The following is a 17,383-nucleotide window of genomic DNA, read 5'->3' on the forward strand; positions in this document are numbered from 1 at the left end:
GCATGTCTTTCAGGAATTTTGGTTTTGTCGATTGTGCCCCTCTACATGCTGTATCTTGACAGATCAAACTGATTGTCCCTGTCTCCCTCTAGATCATAGAATGTCCTGAGTTGGAAGGACCCTACAAGGATCTACGAATCCAGCTCCTGGCCCGGCATAACCCCAACGTTCATACCATGTGTCTGAGGAATTGTCCAAACGTGACGGAAGAAAATACGGGACGACACACACCGATCAATGTGATCCAAGTGAAGCCGTTTTATTTAGGGTTCGTTCTGCTTTTATAAAACTGTTTAACTTTAGCCCGCCTTCAACAGTTACCTTCCTAATTTGCATAACACAACAGAGTCGTTGTAACCTTTTATAACCTTGAGGACCCTGGCTATGGCTTCCCAGCTCCTCCCAGCCACAGTGCTTGGGTTGCTCATTGTGTGTTGCTACCCAACAATTCCCCCGTTTTCTTTTTGAGCAACCAAGCACTACAATACTGGCAATCAAGATAAACAATCCTTGCTTTAAGGCTCCAACAAGCCACTTCCTTGACTTGTGACACAGCTTCAAGAGCTGCAACTCCTGGGGCTAATAAACCGGCAAAAACTTTTTCCTCAAAACTCCAAAACCGAAAAATTTTTCCTCAAAACTCCAAAAACATATTGTATCCTTGGTGTAAACAACGTTAACTTTCCCAAATAACAAGGTCCACCAACTGGTTTGCTGGGTATTCTGCCCCCATGCTCTGTCTCCACAGATTAGAAAATATCCGGGTTGAAGAGCCTTTTCAGAACCGTTATTCCAAATTCCCTTTTCTGTCAAAAGACCATCCCAGTTTCTTCTTCCGATGTGACGTCCTCTTGCTCCGTCGTCTTCCTTTCTTTCCAGGGCTTGATCCACTTTTGTGGCACCCAGCGAGGTCCAGTATCTGTTAGGACACAAGCATAACCTCTTCCTGTCATTTTTAGTTCAACAGGTCCTTTCCATTCACCTGAGTCCCAGTCTTTGTAATGTACCTTGATACCTTGCTGGTCCTGGTTATTCAATCCTGATTCCAGTGATTGATGATGAATTACGATTGGAGGGCTATTCCTAGTTCCAGTAAGGCGCAAAAAATTTAACACATAAGTCGCTTTTGCAATTCTTTCACTAGGGGGTAATACATCTCCTCCCCCTTTTTGTTTTTGCAAAAGGGACTTCAAGGTTGCATGAGAACGTTCAATGATTGCCTGACCCGTTGGAGAATGTGGGATACCCGTGTTATGACGGATTCCCCATTGAACACAAAAATGTTTAAATTTTTGAGAGACATAAGCTGGCCCATTATCTGTTTTTATCATTTGAGGTATCCCTAATGCCATTATAGCAGCATACATGTGCTTAATTACGTGTTTTGCAGATTCCCCGGTCTGTGCCGTGGCCCATATGGCCATAGAAAAAGTATCTACTGAGACATGCACATATTTCCATCGCCCAAACTCTGGAACATGGGTCACATCCATTTGCCATAATTGTAAGGCTTGAAGCCCTCTGGGGTTTATTCCAAATCCTAATCCCATACCTTGTTTTTGACAATCTGGACAAGAATTGATTATACCTTGTGCATCAGACAGAGGAATATTAAATTGTCGTTTAAGTACTTTAGCACTTTGGTGATCGGCACGATTACTCCCGATTGCCAGGCCAAAATTAGGTTGATGGCTTCGTATATGAGTAATAAAATACTTATGCTCTCGTTGCTCCAACAGGTACAGCAATTGTAACAATAATGCATACAAAACTGCATTTTTAACTTCTTTTATCATAGCCCGTTCTATTCTACAAACAGTACCTACAACATCTAATGAATCAGAAACTATATTAATAGGCTGTGATGTATATTGTTGAAATACCCAAACCACTGCTCGTAGCTCCATAGTTTGTAATGAATCACCTGGCTGTGTAAATATTAACTTCTGGTTCCACTGTCCTCGCTTTTGCCAGGTAATAGCAGCCCTACCAGATTTCTTTCCTGCATCTGTAAAAAATGTAATGCCTTTCACTGGCGTTTCAGATCGCATCGGTATCTGTTCAAAGGTTTGGTTTTGTATCAAAGGAATCAATTTGCTAATTGGATACGTGTTGCTAATTTCTCCCATAAAATCTGCTAATGCAATCCCAATAGGTTCTGAATGTTCCATAAGCCAATCCAAATATCCCTTATTAATTGGCAGGTAAATTCGTGAAGGCCAAACATCTTTTCCTGCCTTTCATAATCAACTGACTAAACAGCTCGAGTCTAGTGGTTATAGTATTTTTCGGTTGATACGGTAAAAATATCCATTCTATGATTTGAAACTTTTGTTCTGTCTGTCCCAAAAGGCCAAAGGATGTTTTCAATCTTGAGCAGAGTTAACCAATACTAGCTCCAAGGGCTTATCTGCCACATAACGAGTTACATTAGCTTTTATATTTTTTTCTATGATTTTGTCCAGCTGCCCATCAGTGGTCACTCCCCAAAATTTGATACCAATCCTGTCCCCATTTGAGACAACACGTCTTGTCCTAATAACGCTCTGCTGAGGGAGAAAGTAGCCAATAAATCCCCCTGTTTGTTTTTTGTGAGCCCAGTGTAAGCCCAGTGGCTGCTTTTTGGCTAGGCTAACGATAGCTCCGCTGGTTTTCTCAGCCTGGGGGGGCTGGTCCTCTTTCCAACAGGCGCTATGTTAGCAGCTATTAGTCCCTTTGTCCAAGCGGCTGCAGGCATTTTCTTTTCTCGAATGGGGGGGCAGCTTTTGTCTGGGGGCTGCCGCTTTTTTGCCAACCAATGTAGGTCAGATAGGGGCAAGCTAGGCATTAAATATCGGGGAAACCCCTCTCCTATTCCAGGAATAGGGATTTCAATATTATCATTCTGCTCCCAAAATCTATTTCCTCTACCCCAGCAGAATCCTGCTTGAATCACAAAGCACAGTGCTCCCTCAAGCTCCTGCAATCCAGCCAGCTCCCTTAGGGCACATGCATTTGCTTTCCCTACAGTAGAGGTTTCAGACTTCGCCCCCTTATCAATAACAATTGGGGGCTGGAGTTTGAAATCAGGATCTGCATCAAGAGCAAGACCAGGTTCTGCCACCCCGTCATTAATAATGATCAGGGGCTGGAGTTCGGGATCAGAATCGGGAATAGGATCCGATTTCATCACCCCGTCCTCCCAAAAACAACGAGCCTCATGCTGCGAACTAGAAAAACCCGTCTGACAACACCCCCCACCGCCGTTCAAAAGCGGCGATGTGATGCCTTCTGTCAACAGGACCCGCTCGAGCCACCTGCTCGGACTCTGGGGCTGCATCCAACGGACTGTAAGGTCCCTCAAGTTCTTGCCTAGAAACTCTAATCCTGTCCTCTCCCTCATAAGCAACCTCTGTTTCAAACAGGGGTCGGAGCTCAGGGGCACGATGAGGCCGCACCCTCTCAGCCCAACAATAAGTGGCCGCTTCCCGATCACACAAATGTTCCCAAGCTTGATAAAAGGCAAGGCGCTGAGATGGGGATAACGTTAACATAACTAATTGCCGAATATCTGCAGGACAAAGGGTATGACCCGTAAATATAAAATCTAATAAACCCTGTGTAAATGGTGATTGCAAACCATATTGTGTACAAGCAGCCTTGACTTCTTTTAGTAATTTCCAATCGAATGGTTCCCATTCACTCGCTCCTGTCTGTGTATTTAACAATACAGGATACGCTTCCACAGTTACCCCTTCTAAAACCGCGTCCCTAGTTATCCCCTGCCAACGCGCTCCCGGTCCCCGCCACCTGGTCCCCCCAGTCCCGGTATCAAACCCCATCGATGGTAGAGCCGGTGCAGTCGGGTCAGGCCGTGGCTGCATTCCTGGGTAGTCGGGCGGAGGTGGTTCAGGTGGACGGCTCTCCTTTTCCTGGCGAAGTCGAATTTCTTCCAGCTTTGCCATCAGTTTATCAAATTCTTGTCTGAAATTGGAGCACTCACGAGAGGGCGACACAGGACGTTCAGAGTCCTCACTAAACGAATCCTCTAAGGAATTAATTGAAGGACTTTCTGGAGGAGGAGGCCAAGGAGGACCTTTATGTCCTTCACCTTCGGTAGCATGAACCTCCTCATGTTCTTCCACTGGGGGAAATGGAAGAGAAGGCCAATCTTTGGAAGGTGGTGGTGGTGGTGCCTGCGTGGGTAAATTACTTTCACGGAACGATAATGCAGATGCAAATGAACCACCACTGTTCTCTTGATTCCTATGCATAGCAGCATAAGCCGATGCCGCAACTTCTCGCTCGACTTTCATATCACACGTCTCTTTAACTAACCGCCAAAGAGTAAGATATGGCCAAAGGCTCTTATTTCCTTTTGAGCATTCATCAAACAGTCTTTGTCCCATTCTCTCCCAAGTTTCTTCTTCGAATAGGGCAGTGGTCGTTGTTACAACGCCGCTTTTATAAGCCCATGTTAACATAGACTGCAACGCAGCTTTTTCATAAGTAATTACTCTCATGGAGAGCATATGTTGGAGGAGCTTCTGCGCAGATTCTATCCGCGCCTGCCCCATCTCCTCCCCGACCGCTCGCCTGGCCAGTGGCGAGTTTCCTCAATTCTTTAAGCTGCGCAGCTCTGCCAAATTATTTCCCGAGTGCCGGGGACAGCACTCACCTACGGGCGGCTTTTCCGTACCCTCTGCCGCGTCTTCAGTCGTTCAAGGCAACTTCGGCAGGCAATCTGAGGGTCCCTGTTCGGGCGCCATTTGATGGAAGAAAATACGGGACGACACACACCGATCAATGTGATCCAAGTGAAGCCGTTTTATTTAGGGTTCGTTCTGCTTTTATAAAACTGTTTAACTTTAGCCCGCCTTCAACAGTTACCTTCCTAATTTGCATAACACAACAGAGTCGTTGTAACCTTTGTAACCTTGAGGACCCTGGCTATGGCTTCCCAGCTCCTCCCAGCCACAGTGCTTGGGTTGCTCATTGTGTGTTGCTACCCAACACAAATGCTCAAATGCTTCTTGAATACTGTGACACGTGGCACCAGGACTGCTTCCCTGGGGAGCTGTTTCAGTGCTCCACCACCCTCTGCGTGAAGAACCTCTTCCTAATATCCAATGTAAACCTCCCTGGCCCATCTTCCTGCCATTCCTTCAAGTCCTATCATTGGTCCCCAGAGAGAAGACACCAGCTCCTGCCCCTCCTCCTTCCCCTGTGAGGAAGCAGTAACTGGGATGGGGTCTCCCCTCAGTCTCCTCCAGGCTGAACAGACTAAGTGATTTCAGCCACTCCTCATATGGCTTCCCCTCTAAATCCTTCACCAACGTCATGGCCCTCCTCTGGAAGCTCTCCAGGAGCTCGATACCCTTTTCGTACCATGATACCCAAACCTGCACAAAGTACTCAAGGTGGGGCTGCCTAGTGAAATTCTTGGTTGACTCATCTTGTAGATCTTCTATGACTCATTAGAATTGGGTGTGAAGTTGCACATCTCTGTAAGAATGAGCTGACTGAATAAAGGACAACAAGGCTTTTGGTGCCAACAGATAACTTGGCTGATGTTTGTGTTTCAGGCAGCAGCTCTCTGGCACAAGCCAGGAGACTGTTCCCATTCTGGGTCCATTCACCCGAGGGTGTAGGGGACACTGGTGTCACCGGTGGTTGGCAAGTTCCAAGGAGCCTGCACTGAGCCTGCTCACCTTCCTCCTGCCCTTCCCGCGGCAGCGGTGCAGGAGGATGGACTCGCACAAACGCGGTGCTGGAGCCTCTCCCACCAGCACTGCTCCAGCTTCCCCAGACCGTGAAAAGTCTGCCAGATGTGTTTGGGGCTTTTGTGCCTTGTAGGGTCATGGAATAGTTTGGGTTGGAAGGAACCTCAGAGCTTATCCAGCCCCCCCTGCAATGGTCAGGGACACCTCCCACCACACCAGGCTGCTCAAAGCCCCATCCAGCCTGGCCTTGAATGCCTCCAGGGATGGGGCAGCCACAGCTTCCCTGGGCAACCTGGGCCAGTGCCTCACTGTGGAGGTTTCCAGAGCCAGCTCAAATATGTCGATGGAGTGAGAACAGCCTTGGGAGAAGGACACTGTCATGCTTGATGGAACAAAACAGCAGGATGAGAATCAAGAATTCAGTACCCACAACGAAGCGCATAGAGCATTGTGACATTGCTTAGGTAAATGTTTTAAATATGTAACGGTTAGCTATAAGAATGAGAAAGTTATCGCTTACTGTGAAGCTAGCCTTGCCTCCTGATATTAGTGGGAAGGTACCAAACTGTTATGTTAACAGAAAATTGGCACGTGATCAGCACATGATCTGTTAGTTGATTGTTTTATAGGTATATACTGACAATTGTGATTGGACACAAGTTTTAGAGTTGTTATATTATTTGTATTGATAAGAATAAGAGGAGTCAGGCTGAGAATACAGTTGTCTCACTCTGCATCCCAGAATGACCCTGTGCAATTTCAAGATGCAACACCTCACCACTCTCATCATGAAGAATTTCTTCCTAATGTCCAATCTAGAAAGCTGCCTGGAGGAGAAGGACCTGGGGGTGTTGGCTGACAGTGACTGAACATGAGCCAGCAGTGGCCCAGGTGGCCGAGAAGGCCAATGGCATCTTGGGTTGGATCAGAAACGGTGTGACACAGAGGGCTATTCTCCCTCTGTACTCAGCACTGGTGAGACCACACCTCGAATCCTGTGTTCAGTTCTGGGCCCCTCACCACAAGAAGGGTGTTGAGGCTCTGCAGCGAGTCCAGAGAAGAGCAACAAAGCTGGAGCGGCTGAGAGAGCTGGGGTTGTTTAGCCTGGAGAAGAGGAGGCTGAGGGGAGACCTCATTGCTCTCTACAACTACCTGAAAGGAGGTTGTGGAGAGGAGGGTGCTGGCCTCTTCTCCCAAGTGACAGGGGACAGGACAAGAGGGAACGGCCTCAAGCTCCACCAGGGGAGGTTTAGGCTGGACATTAGGAAAAAATTTTCCCAGAAAGGGTCATTGGGCACGGGCACAGGCTGCCCCAGGGAGGTGGTTGAGTCACCTTCCCTGGAGGTGTTTAAGGGACGAGTAGACAAGGTGGTCAAGGACATAGCTTAGTGGTTGATAGGAATGGTTGGACTCGATGATCCTGGAGGTCTTTTCCAACCTGGTGATTCTGTGATTCTGTGATCTAAATCTTCCCTTTTCCAAATTAAAGCCATTCTCCATCATCCCATGGCTCCATGTCCTCCTAAACAGCCCCTCCCCTGCTTTCCCGGAGCCCTTCAGGTACTGGCAGGTCGCTCTAAGGTCTCCCCTGAGCCTTCTCTTCTCCAGGCTGGAGCAGCCCAACACTCCTCGTATGGGAGGTGCCCCAATCCCGCCATCGTGCTCGCCGCCTCCCCTGGAGCTGCCGGGGCTGCCCGCGCTTCCTGCCCGCCCCGTGACTCAGCACCGGGAGGGCGGCGGCGCCTCGGAGGTGAGAGCGGGGGGCGAGCTGGAGGCGGGGGGCGCTAGGAGGGGGTGAGGGGGGGCAGATCCCGCTCCCCGGGGCTCTCAAACAAACCGAGAGCCTACGCCCCGACAAAAAGCAACGAAACTTTGTTCAGTGACTGCTCCCTCAAACAGTTTATTCGGGCTCCTTCCCAGAGTCACCTAGGGAGGAGATTCTGCCCCTCTAAGGAGGGGATTCTGCTCCTCTATTCCACTCTTGTGAGAACTCACCTGGTCCACTGTGTCCAGTTCTGGAATCCTCAACAGTAGAATGATATGGAGCGTTTGGAGCGGGTCCAGAGGAGGCTAGAGGATGATGGGAGGGCGGGAGCAGCTCCTGTGTGAGGGCAGGCTGAGAGAGTTGGGTTCATTCAGCCTGGAGAAGGCTCCGGGGAGACCTTATAGCGACCTTCCAGTACCTGAAGGGGCTACAGGAAAGCTGGGGAGGGACTGTTCTCAAAGGCTTGTAGTGATAGGATGAGAGGCAATGGGTATAAACTGGAGAGGGGCAGAGTTAGACTGGACATAAGGAGGAATTTCTTCACGATGAGGGCAGTGAGACACTGGCCCAGGTTGCCCGGGGAAGCTGTGGCTGCCCCATCCCGGGAGGTGTTCAAGGCCAGGCTGGATGGGGCCTTGGGCAGCCTGGGCTGGTGGGAGGTGTCCCTGCCCATGGCAAGGGGGGTGGAACTGGATGGGCTTTAAGGTCCGTTCCAACCCAAACCATTCTATGATTCTATTACATGCACTCAATAACACTTAATTTTCCAACTTAGACGGGAATGGGTGCAGACAGGACTGTAAAGTAGAATGAAATCTCTCTTCTACAGTGAGAGACTGAAATGTGGGATTTTCTCTCTCATCTGCATCTCAGAAACAAACCAAGAAGAGTAGAGGTTTGTTACATTAAGTAGAAGCTACTTTTACAGTCAAAGGCAGAGTACAGCAGCAAGTTTGAGCCCTGTAAAGTCACAAGGAAATTCCTTTTTTCCCTTCCTGACAGATGGAAGTAAACACCTCACAATTCCTGCTGCTGTTATCTCTTGAATTAAAATCATAAAATTAAAAGTAACCTAAAATATACGAGACTCCTTTCTTTAAGAACTGAAATTACTACCAAAGAGTCTGAATACCATCTCAAGCAGGTGGGCAGTAAAAGCAAAACTGCCCTGACAGCAGAAGGAATTTTATCTTTTGCAGTAACACAGACTTGAAAACTATTTTAAAGGTAGCTGAAGGAATTTGTGCTGGATCTTGCTTCAGTTTGATTTGCTGATGAAATGGCTATGTACACCTAGTGTACGCACAGCTTGCCCCTGTTCTCTTAAAATGATAGGGTTTTAACTCCTTTAGTTGAAATAATCTGCTTTAAATTCTGAATTGTCACAATTCAGTTAGAACCTGTAATATATAGGCTTGTAAGTTTAGGCAGGGATCACTTTAACCTAAGTTATTCTGCTAAATTTAGTTGATTAAAGCATCTAGATAGGATTTGAAAGAAGTTGGTGTAGGGGAAGGGTGATTAATCTCTATTAAAGTTCAGTAAGATTGAATTGCTTGTGCAGAGCCTATTAAGACTGGTGGCTATTACATTTTAGCTGACCTTACTTATAAGGAAGGCTTTGGGGTCTTCCTATGCCAAAAGTGAAACAGTCTGGTAGGAAGATGTAACTGGGAGTGGATGGCTATTCCGCAGCTTCTGCTTGGGTGTCAGGCTTGTATCAGAAAAACACCTTCCTGCTGCAGGCAGAGAGGAATGAGTCCTTGGACTATAGATCAAGGAATGGGTGTGAATCACTGTGCCCTTCCCACTGAGAATTGTAATAAGTTACCGCAGGAACTCTGCACTACAAACACTGGAGAGAAGCAAAGATCTGAACATGGAAGATGTTTGAATGAAACAGAAGAATTTAGGGACCGCTTGAGGTCATGTAGCCTAGTTTTCTGCTTAGAGAATGACTGACTTCAAATTTAGACTGCATTGTTCAGAGCTTCTCCCAAATCTTGTCTTTTTTGTAGTCTTGTGTTTGGAGAAGGAAGTAAGTTTCGAATTTATTTAAAAGGAAACTCCTCCAGAGAGTTCAAGGCTTCCAAACAGCTGTTGGATAAAATCTTATTACAGGATTGTTCTACTGAAGATTCAAGTCTTAGTATCATTTGCTTTCTACTTTCAGGCAGAGAGACTGTTGGTTCCAGCAACATGGAAGATGATGTCAACTTAAAGTTCCTTCAGCAGCTTCTGCTCATTGGTGAAAATCTGGTGGCTGAAGATGTATCAGCTTTAAAATTTCTCTGTACTGACTTGCTCCCCTTCAGAAGACTAGAAAATGTGAAGTCAGCAATGGACATCTTTCAGTTTCTTATGGATGAAGACTATCTGAACAAGGAAGATCCCTTCCTTCTAGCTGAACTCTTATACAGAATTAGATGTTACTCCTTGCTCAGGAAATTTGGTTATACCAAGGACAAAGTGCAAGAATGTCTGCATAAGAAGGGAAGAGTGTCTTCATACAGGTAAGTTAGCAGTGGGATTGTTCTTTCCATTACTGCCATCTATGCCATACTGCTTCCCTTTCCATTTTAAAATTCTTGCACTGCTTTAAGTTTCTCCACTATCTTCTGCTCTGTTTTTAAGTCTCTGGATCTCTGTTACAGGCAGATGCTGTATGATTTGTCACTGAACATTACCGACAAGATGTTGATGGATATCATATTCCTTCTGCGAGACTGTGTTCCAAAGCGACTGACAACTCTTGTATGTGAGGAGAAAGCCAAATGTATACAGTGGGAAGGGAAGGGGGGCCAGGGAACAGGATAAAAAGCATGAAGAGAAAATATTTGGCAGAACAGGGCATAATCTGCAACTAGGCCAGTCAGTGTTTGTAGGGTTAGCAAGGAGAAAGCTAATGTATTAACAAGTAAGTGTAGAATTTGGTGCTTTGCGCCAAGGTCAGTCCCTGACAGTGCACAGTCTTGCCTTAGATCATAAAAAGGTGACAAATCAAAACTCCACCCTGCTTGAGCTGTGTGGAAAGGAGATTCATGTTCATGTGTCGTTGATACCGTTTCACAGCAATAAGGCCTACTTGAAGCCAACAGTCATTAACGTGGTTTGGGTGAATCTGTTTAAACGAAACTATACCAGATAAATAACACAACCAGTAGCTTTCCATGGAGTGACACTTCCACCTCCCACAGTGATGTAAAATTGGCTCTTTGGACCTTGTTGGTAGGAATCAAAGCAGATAATAATGTGGTTGTTTGAGGCAGACAGGTCTGAGGTAGATTTTGTGTTCTAAGGAACAATAACTATTTTACTCTCCTTTTGGCTGTCAGCCTGCTCTGGAATTGCTGATTTTCTTGGAAAAGCAAGGCCTCTTAAGTGAAAACAATGTACAGAAGCTGGAGGAAGTCTGTAAGTGTGTTTCACCTGATCTTCTGGAAATAGTAAACTGCTACAAAAGGACCAAAGGTGAGAAATTCAGATTCAGAGAGTACGTTTGCTAAAATGCAGGAAGCATGAGAAGTGTCTGGGAGACTGAACCTCGAAGTCCTATGTGTGTGGAACAGGAGCTAGTGTGGGATCACTCATCTTCACACACAAATGTGGCTTAACAGTCCCTAGTTATAGCATTATGTCCTAGCTGAATTCCAGTAGGGATGTGCTCAAATATTGGCCCATGCAGAGCAATGCAGCACATGCAGAACAGGCTGGGAAACTGAAAATCTATTTATAGTGATGTTGCACTTCTCCATTTTCCCCTGAATGGTATTGAGATAATGATGACTCTCCTGTAAAAGGCCCTTTGGGGTTTATGAATGTACACTACAACAAGGCAGTTGCCTTATTAAAGCTGGCGAGGCAAACTCTTTGTGCATGGTAGGCATTAATATTAAAGGTGTGATTCATGTTATCAGGGGTTACACTGCAGTTTGTGATTTTCCTTCATTTAGTGTCCTGTGAAGTGATTATGAGCATACTGGGGAAAAGTATTTATTTAAGAACTGAGAAACAAATTCTGGAAAGTACAAAGTTACTTGTTCCTGCTAGGTGCAAGGACACTTAGTGTTTCATGATTTCAGTTCCCCCATGCTTTCTGAGTGTGTTTCAAAGTTGCTTTCTATTAATGTGTCTTTCGGTAACTATAGATCCGCAATTCTCTAATATGCAGATTTATACTGGTTTAACTAAAAGGCACTTGGCTTCTCTCATTTTGCCTCTTTCTGCTCTTAGTGTCTCTGCCTCAGCAGGAGAACACTCTGCCAGTCAAGGAATCTTCACTCTCTCATGCTGGAGACATCATGGAGACATCCACTTCCTCACAGGTACATGGGAGTTCACACTGCCAGCTTGCATGTTAGTGGCTTGTGGGGTTGAGGCTATTCCCTGCCTTTATTTTGAAACTCTGTTGGCTGTGAGTTTTTTTTTACTAGATCTTCTTATTTGGTTTAGGAAGGGAACAAACATATTTGTTCAGCATGCAAGAAATAGATCTGCATATAGTATCAAATAGTGGAAGTCAAAACCAGTACTATTGTTCATGAGCAATTGGGGAAAAAATTAATGTTAGGAAGAGAAGAGTGAGAGAGAAAGCCTGACAGGTGCCTTCTAGTGAATGAGTCAGTTCCCTGGTGCTGATTTTTAAAGTTTTGGCTGATCAATGCCAAACTGTCTCTAAAGGCTAGCACTGTGACAATCAGTTCAAACTGCTGCTTGCTTAAGGATGTGGTCCCATTTTCCTGATGTACCTGTCCCTGCTCAGTTAATCCCCTTCTACAGCTGCTTGATGAATCAGATTGAGAAACTTATTCAAGGTTATAACTGTTCTTTATTTTGAGGGGAAGAGGAGAGGAAGGGAGGGAGTTTTACCCCAATTCTGAATGAGAAAAAAAACAGTGATCTTCCTAAGGATACTTTCCAGAAGTGAAGTTCTAGTAGAGAAGAGCTGAAGAAAACAAGCTGTAGTATCAGAAGGGTTTGCATTACTGCTGCTTTGAGCTATATTTGTTCTGCCTCTGTAGAGTGTTTGGGGAAGACTTCGTGCATGGCACTTGGCATAGTAGGAAAATTAATGTAGTTTTGTGAAAAAAACATAGATTTAAAAGAATTTTACAAAAATACTGGAGACACTCTTTCCATAATCCTGATTATTGTGTTTGATTATTCTTTAAATTATAAGAGATTATGGACTTTTTCCATGCTGTATAATAAACCATTGACACTGCTAAATTATGCCTCTTAGGCAGGACTCGAATCGCTAATTACAATGATTTATATTCAAATGATTATCTAGCCAAGAGAACTGATATGGCATCGAGTTTGTAAATTTATTTTGTTTATAGTTACTACCTCCCCCTGTAGTTAAAGCATCATTTGGAGGTGATAAAATTTGTTGCTGTTTCCCTTCGTTCTTAAGAGAAAATATAGTTGTTTCCAGCTTTGTGAGATTTGCTGTCAGTGTGAAAGTCTTCGTAGTTTCATTATTACATGCTTTGCTGCTCTTAGGATTCAGTGTTTTTCCTACTCCCTACTTAAAGACCTTTGTATTAAGATTATTTTGCTAAAATCACTAGGAAAGCTTATTATATATAATGATTTTAACATGCTATTCCCCCTCCTCAAAAAATAGGAGATCTCAATCAAAGCTGTCAGTTCTAATACCAATGGTAAGAATTTCTGAAAACATGATTGTTTTTTTATTACCTTTATGTTTAATATCGCATTCCATTACTTTCTGTGGGTAAAGCCTCAGCAGTAACATTGCAGATCCTGCTTATTATGCAGTTTATTTCTAAGCTGATTTCTAAATGAAAGTTTCATTTGAATGTCTCAGGTGGACATCCTTGTACCATGGATATTTTTGTTCCATGATACTAATAAAAACAGAAACCTTACCTCTGTCACAAAAATATATATAATAAAAATAACTGGAGACATGTTCAGAATAGATCCTTTGAACTTGACAATACTACATCATGTGGAGGATTTATTCTTTGCAATGCAACTGTATTTCAAATACAAAAAGCGCTGATTTGTAGCTGAACTCTTTTTTTGCTACATCCACCAGTATTGTTTTTTTCTTCATGAATATCTATGCTGGTTTTTTTCCTAGACAACAAAGCAGCTAATCTTACACAAGCCTTCTCTGAAATGAGCCTGGAGCTACCTGGAAAATGCAGCAATGTAGAAAATGAATCCAAGGTTTGAGGCAATCTCTTAAATTGTATTTTTAATACCTGGGTGTGTGCAGTCTTCATCCTTATAATGACATTTATCATACAAGGACATGTGAGATGTCTGTGTGTCTTGAAGTTTTTTGAGTTGTCTGATCAACGGGAATGTTTCAGAGAATATTTTAACCTTGGAGGCCAGAAACTCACCAGTATTGATGGGTTGATGGAGCCAAAACAGGTGTGATACCTTTGACATTATCCACACAGCAGTACATCTGCTTGTTTTCCCAATACAGATGTTTGGCATTTTCTTAAGTTATGCATTTTGGAGATGGCAGCAGAATGAGCAAGACACAGAGACAAACATGGTTTCACAGTTCTGTCTTTCTGAATGTGGCTTGGAAAAAGATTTAGGGTGTCTTGAAATTAAAAGCAATAAGGGGTAGCATGAAAGATCTTATGAGAATGGTAAAAGAAGGCAAGAGTTTTTAGTAAGCTGTTGCAGGCATGTGATAGTCTTCCTCAATAAATCAGAAATTTTAGTACAGGATAAAAGATCTCTTGTGAGATCTCATCTTAGAAACATTATGCATAGTCTTTAACCTTGTACAGCAGTGTAACCACTGAATTCTCCCTCTGACTCTTTCTTTCTGGTGAGCATGGATATTGAGGGAGCAAGTTGCTGTATTTGTTTATAGCTATTCCATTTATTGAAGTTCTGCACTGTATTGTATCTTTTTATCACCTGATGTTCAGACTGCTGTAGCAGAAGTACTTCTTGTTGATGCTGAAGGAGCTTGGAGTGCTGCCTTCATTTTGTGCTACTGAAATGCACAAAAGCAGATGTTTCTGGCTCTCTCTAGTGAGCACAAAGGAACTGGAGTGGTGGGAGTTTTTTATTTGGGAACTTCTATCCCCATCACCAATTCAGATCGCAGAGTTTGGCTGCTGAGTTCTTCCTTTTGCATACAGGTGACCAATCCAGCTGCTAAACCCTTCCTCTACAGCTTAATAGTGTGGTGGCAGAGTGTCTTTGAGGCTTCACCCATGTCTTTTCACACAAGGAGGCACCATTGAGTTCCAGCTTTTCAAAACCAACCTAGTCTTAGGTGTCTCTAATTTTTGGATGCCAATTTCTATATATGTTAAGCAAATACGAGCAAGTTGAATAAATTCATTGAAGCTGTAAGCTTTTTCTCTCTCCTTTCTACAGAAGAAGAGAAGCTACAAAATGGATGGACCACACAGAGGATTTTGTATTGTTATTAATAATGTTAACTTTGGTAGCTCTCTTCCGAAGAGGCGAGGCTCTTGCAAAGATGCTGGTATGTTAACTGAAGTGAGATTTTTCCTCATGTGAGCTGATTGTCTAGTATTACTTTATATTTTATTGTCTGTATTTTAGTTATTCTTAAAGAGTAAATTATTTGATACATGTTAAATTATGTCATTTGCGTATCCTAGAGAAGGAAGGGTTAAAGGATGAGTAATCACTGAGTTCCTGATGCAGTTGGATCATTTTTTAATCAATTTAAGAATACCTTTTTAATTAGCCTTTATCTATAATAAAGAACTAAACATAAACTAAAACATCATTCTACATAATAGAATGCAAAATTCCATAATCAAACAAATCTTCTTATTTTATGCTGTTAATTCTGTTTCTCTCCTGTGTATGAAACTCTTAATAGTCAAAGCTGCAACTGGAAAATAATAATGTAAGGAAGGTTTTCGAAGATCTAATTTGAAACTGGAGGGGGCTTTCTCTTATTTTTAGGTGTCATTTGTGAGCTTACTTAGTGTGTCATTATACATTGTAAAATGTCATTGTATCTTTTGCAACTTGCCTAGAAAAATCCAGAAATCTGTGTGCCATCTTCTTTTATTCCAGTCAATCTTTATCTGATACTGGTATAAGAATGAATCTACAGAAGTGTCAGGGTGTAAGGTCTTTCCTGGTTCAGATTAGCTTGCATGGTTACTTTATAAATTGGTTTCCCTCTGCTTCATATTCTTTTTTATCTTTTTTTTAATTACAGAGGAACTGCGGCGAGTGTTCACATGGCTTGGTCTCAATGTGAAGATTTACAAAGATCTGACGTCTCAGCAGATTGAAGATCTTATGCTAATGTGGCAGTGTTTGCCAGATCACAAAGACAGGGACTGTTTTGTATGTTGTATTCTGTCTCATGGAGAGTCAGGAGCAATCTATGGGAATGATGCAAAAGTTGTATCAATCCGCAAGATCATGTCCCATTTCACTGCCACACGATGTCCACAGCTGGCTAAAAAACCCAAACTCTTCTTTATCCAAGCATGCCAGGGTAAAGCAATACAGCATCCCATCTATACTGAAGCTGATGCACAAACTCCTTCCTTGTCTTCCATGCAACAGAGCCCTTCTCCTTCTGACAGTATTCCTGAAGAGGCTGATTTCCTCCTAGGCATGGCCACAATTAACGGATATGTCTCTTTCCGGCACGTTGAAGAGGGTACTTGGTATATTCAGGCCTTGTGCAGCAATCTACAGTTGTTGGTACCAAGGTAAATAACTTTGCTTAGGTCTTCCATGAAAAAACGGGAGGAACTCTTCCCCTGTCTTGTCACACAGGAACACTAACCCATGTTCTGAGGTAGACAGAATTAGTTAAACCGGTGGTTTGTTTGTTTGCCACTGATAAATTTGTATTAATGCTGCTCGATCCATGGAGATGACGTGGAGAATGGGAAGTTTATAGTAAAAAGTCTCAAACTCTCCCATCTATATTCTTTACAGTAGAGCCATCTGTTTCTTGAGTGAATTTAGGTAGAAATCTTTTATTCCACTTTTTTTTGGGTTTGGTTGAATCAAGTAAGGCAGAGTTAGGAAAGGTCGTCTGTCTTTATGACTCAAATGAGAACAAAAGAGGAGAAATTTGCAGAGAAGGATGTGTTTTCTTTTTTGTCGTTTGAATGTTTATACTGTATCTTCTAGATGATCTGGGAGGTGTTAAACGGAGTGCCATCTGCTCATTAATAAGTGACTTTTTATTTTTGCTCTCCTTCTGGCTGTAGGGGTGAAGATATTTTGTCGATTCTTACAGAAGTTAATGACGATGTGAGCAGACGTGTTGATCCCTTGGGGACAAAGAAGCAGATGCCCCAACCAGCATATACCTTAAGAAGAAAAGTTATATTCCCAATACCTAAGGAGCCTCCTCCTTCACAGCAACTTTGAGACTTTTGAAATACATCCTTTTATCAGCACAACTCATTTAAGTGCAGTTCACCACACCACCTGTTTTTAAGGAAGAATCCTGAGGAACTGTTCACTTTAAGGCAAGACCTCGTTGATTTTTTGCTAAACAAACTGTGAAACTGAAGGAAATAATTAAAACAATCCATGTGCCATCATGTTATTTTTTTATGAGCATTTACTATGCATGTCTGTGTCCTTCCTGTGTGTTACTGCATTAAATTCATACTTCTTTTAAAGAGCTTGATGAGCTGAAAATCATGTACTGGAGTAAGGCTTATCCTTGGTTCCGATTGACTCCTGCACTTTGTTGTGCTGCGTGAATCAGTGGGATTTTAACTGCCTTGGGGTTTAAACTGAAGTGAAACTTCATTTCTTTCATCAAAATTCTTGTTATGTACAGATACTAGCCATAAGGTAGGGTGAGAATGCGAAGGAGTACTAGTGCTGTTGGATACAACTTCAGCTTGCACTACTCAGGATTTTGAGGAGGGGAGTTCTGCATCAT

At 43.4% G+C, this 17,383-nt stretch overlaps 1 protein-coding gene across 1 annotated transcript; it reads left to right on the forward strand.

Moving 5' to 3' along the window:
* The first annotated feature begins 9,619 nt into the window (after positions 1-9,619).
* Positions 9,620-17,033, forward strand: CASP10 (caspase 10). The gene is made up of 9 exons (XM_069860848.1): positions 9,620-9,980; positions 10,122-10,221; positions 10,803-10,938; positions 11,701-11,792; positions 13,097-13,133; positions 13,580-13,668; positions 14,854-14,965; positions 15,680-16,184; positions 16,695-17,033. Exons 1-9 carry the CDS (start codon positions 9,667-9,669, stop codon positions 16,855-16,857), a joined length of 1,548 nt encoding a protein of 515 aa, XP_069716949.1. The 5' UTR covers positions 9,620-9,666; the 3' UTR covers positions 16,858-17,033.
* The last annotated feature ends 350 nt before the right edge of the window (positions 17,034-17,383 follow it).

The sequence above is a fragment of the Phaenicophaeus curvirostris genome, chromosome 7 (genome assembly GCF_032191515.1).
Source record: "Phaenicophaeus curvirostris isolate KB17595 chromosome 7, BPBGC_Pcur_1.0, whole genome shotgun sequence".
Taxonomy (NCBI): domain Eukaryota; kingdom Metazoa; phylum Chordata; class Aves; order Cuculiformes; family Cuculidae; genus Phaenicophaeus; species Phaenicophaeus curvirostris.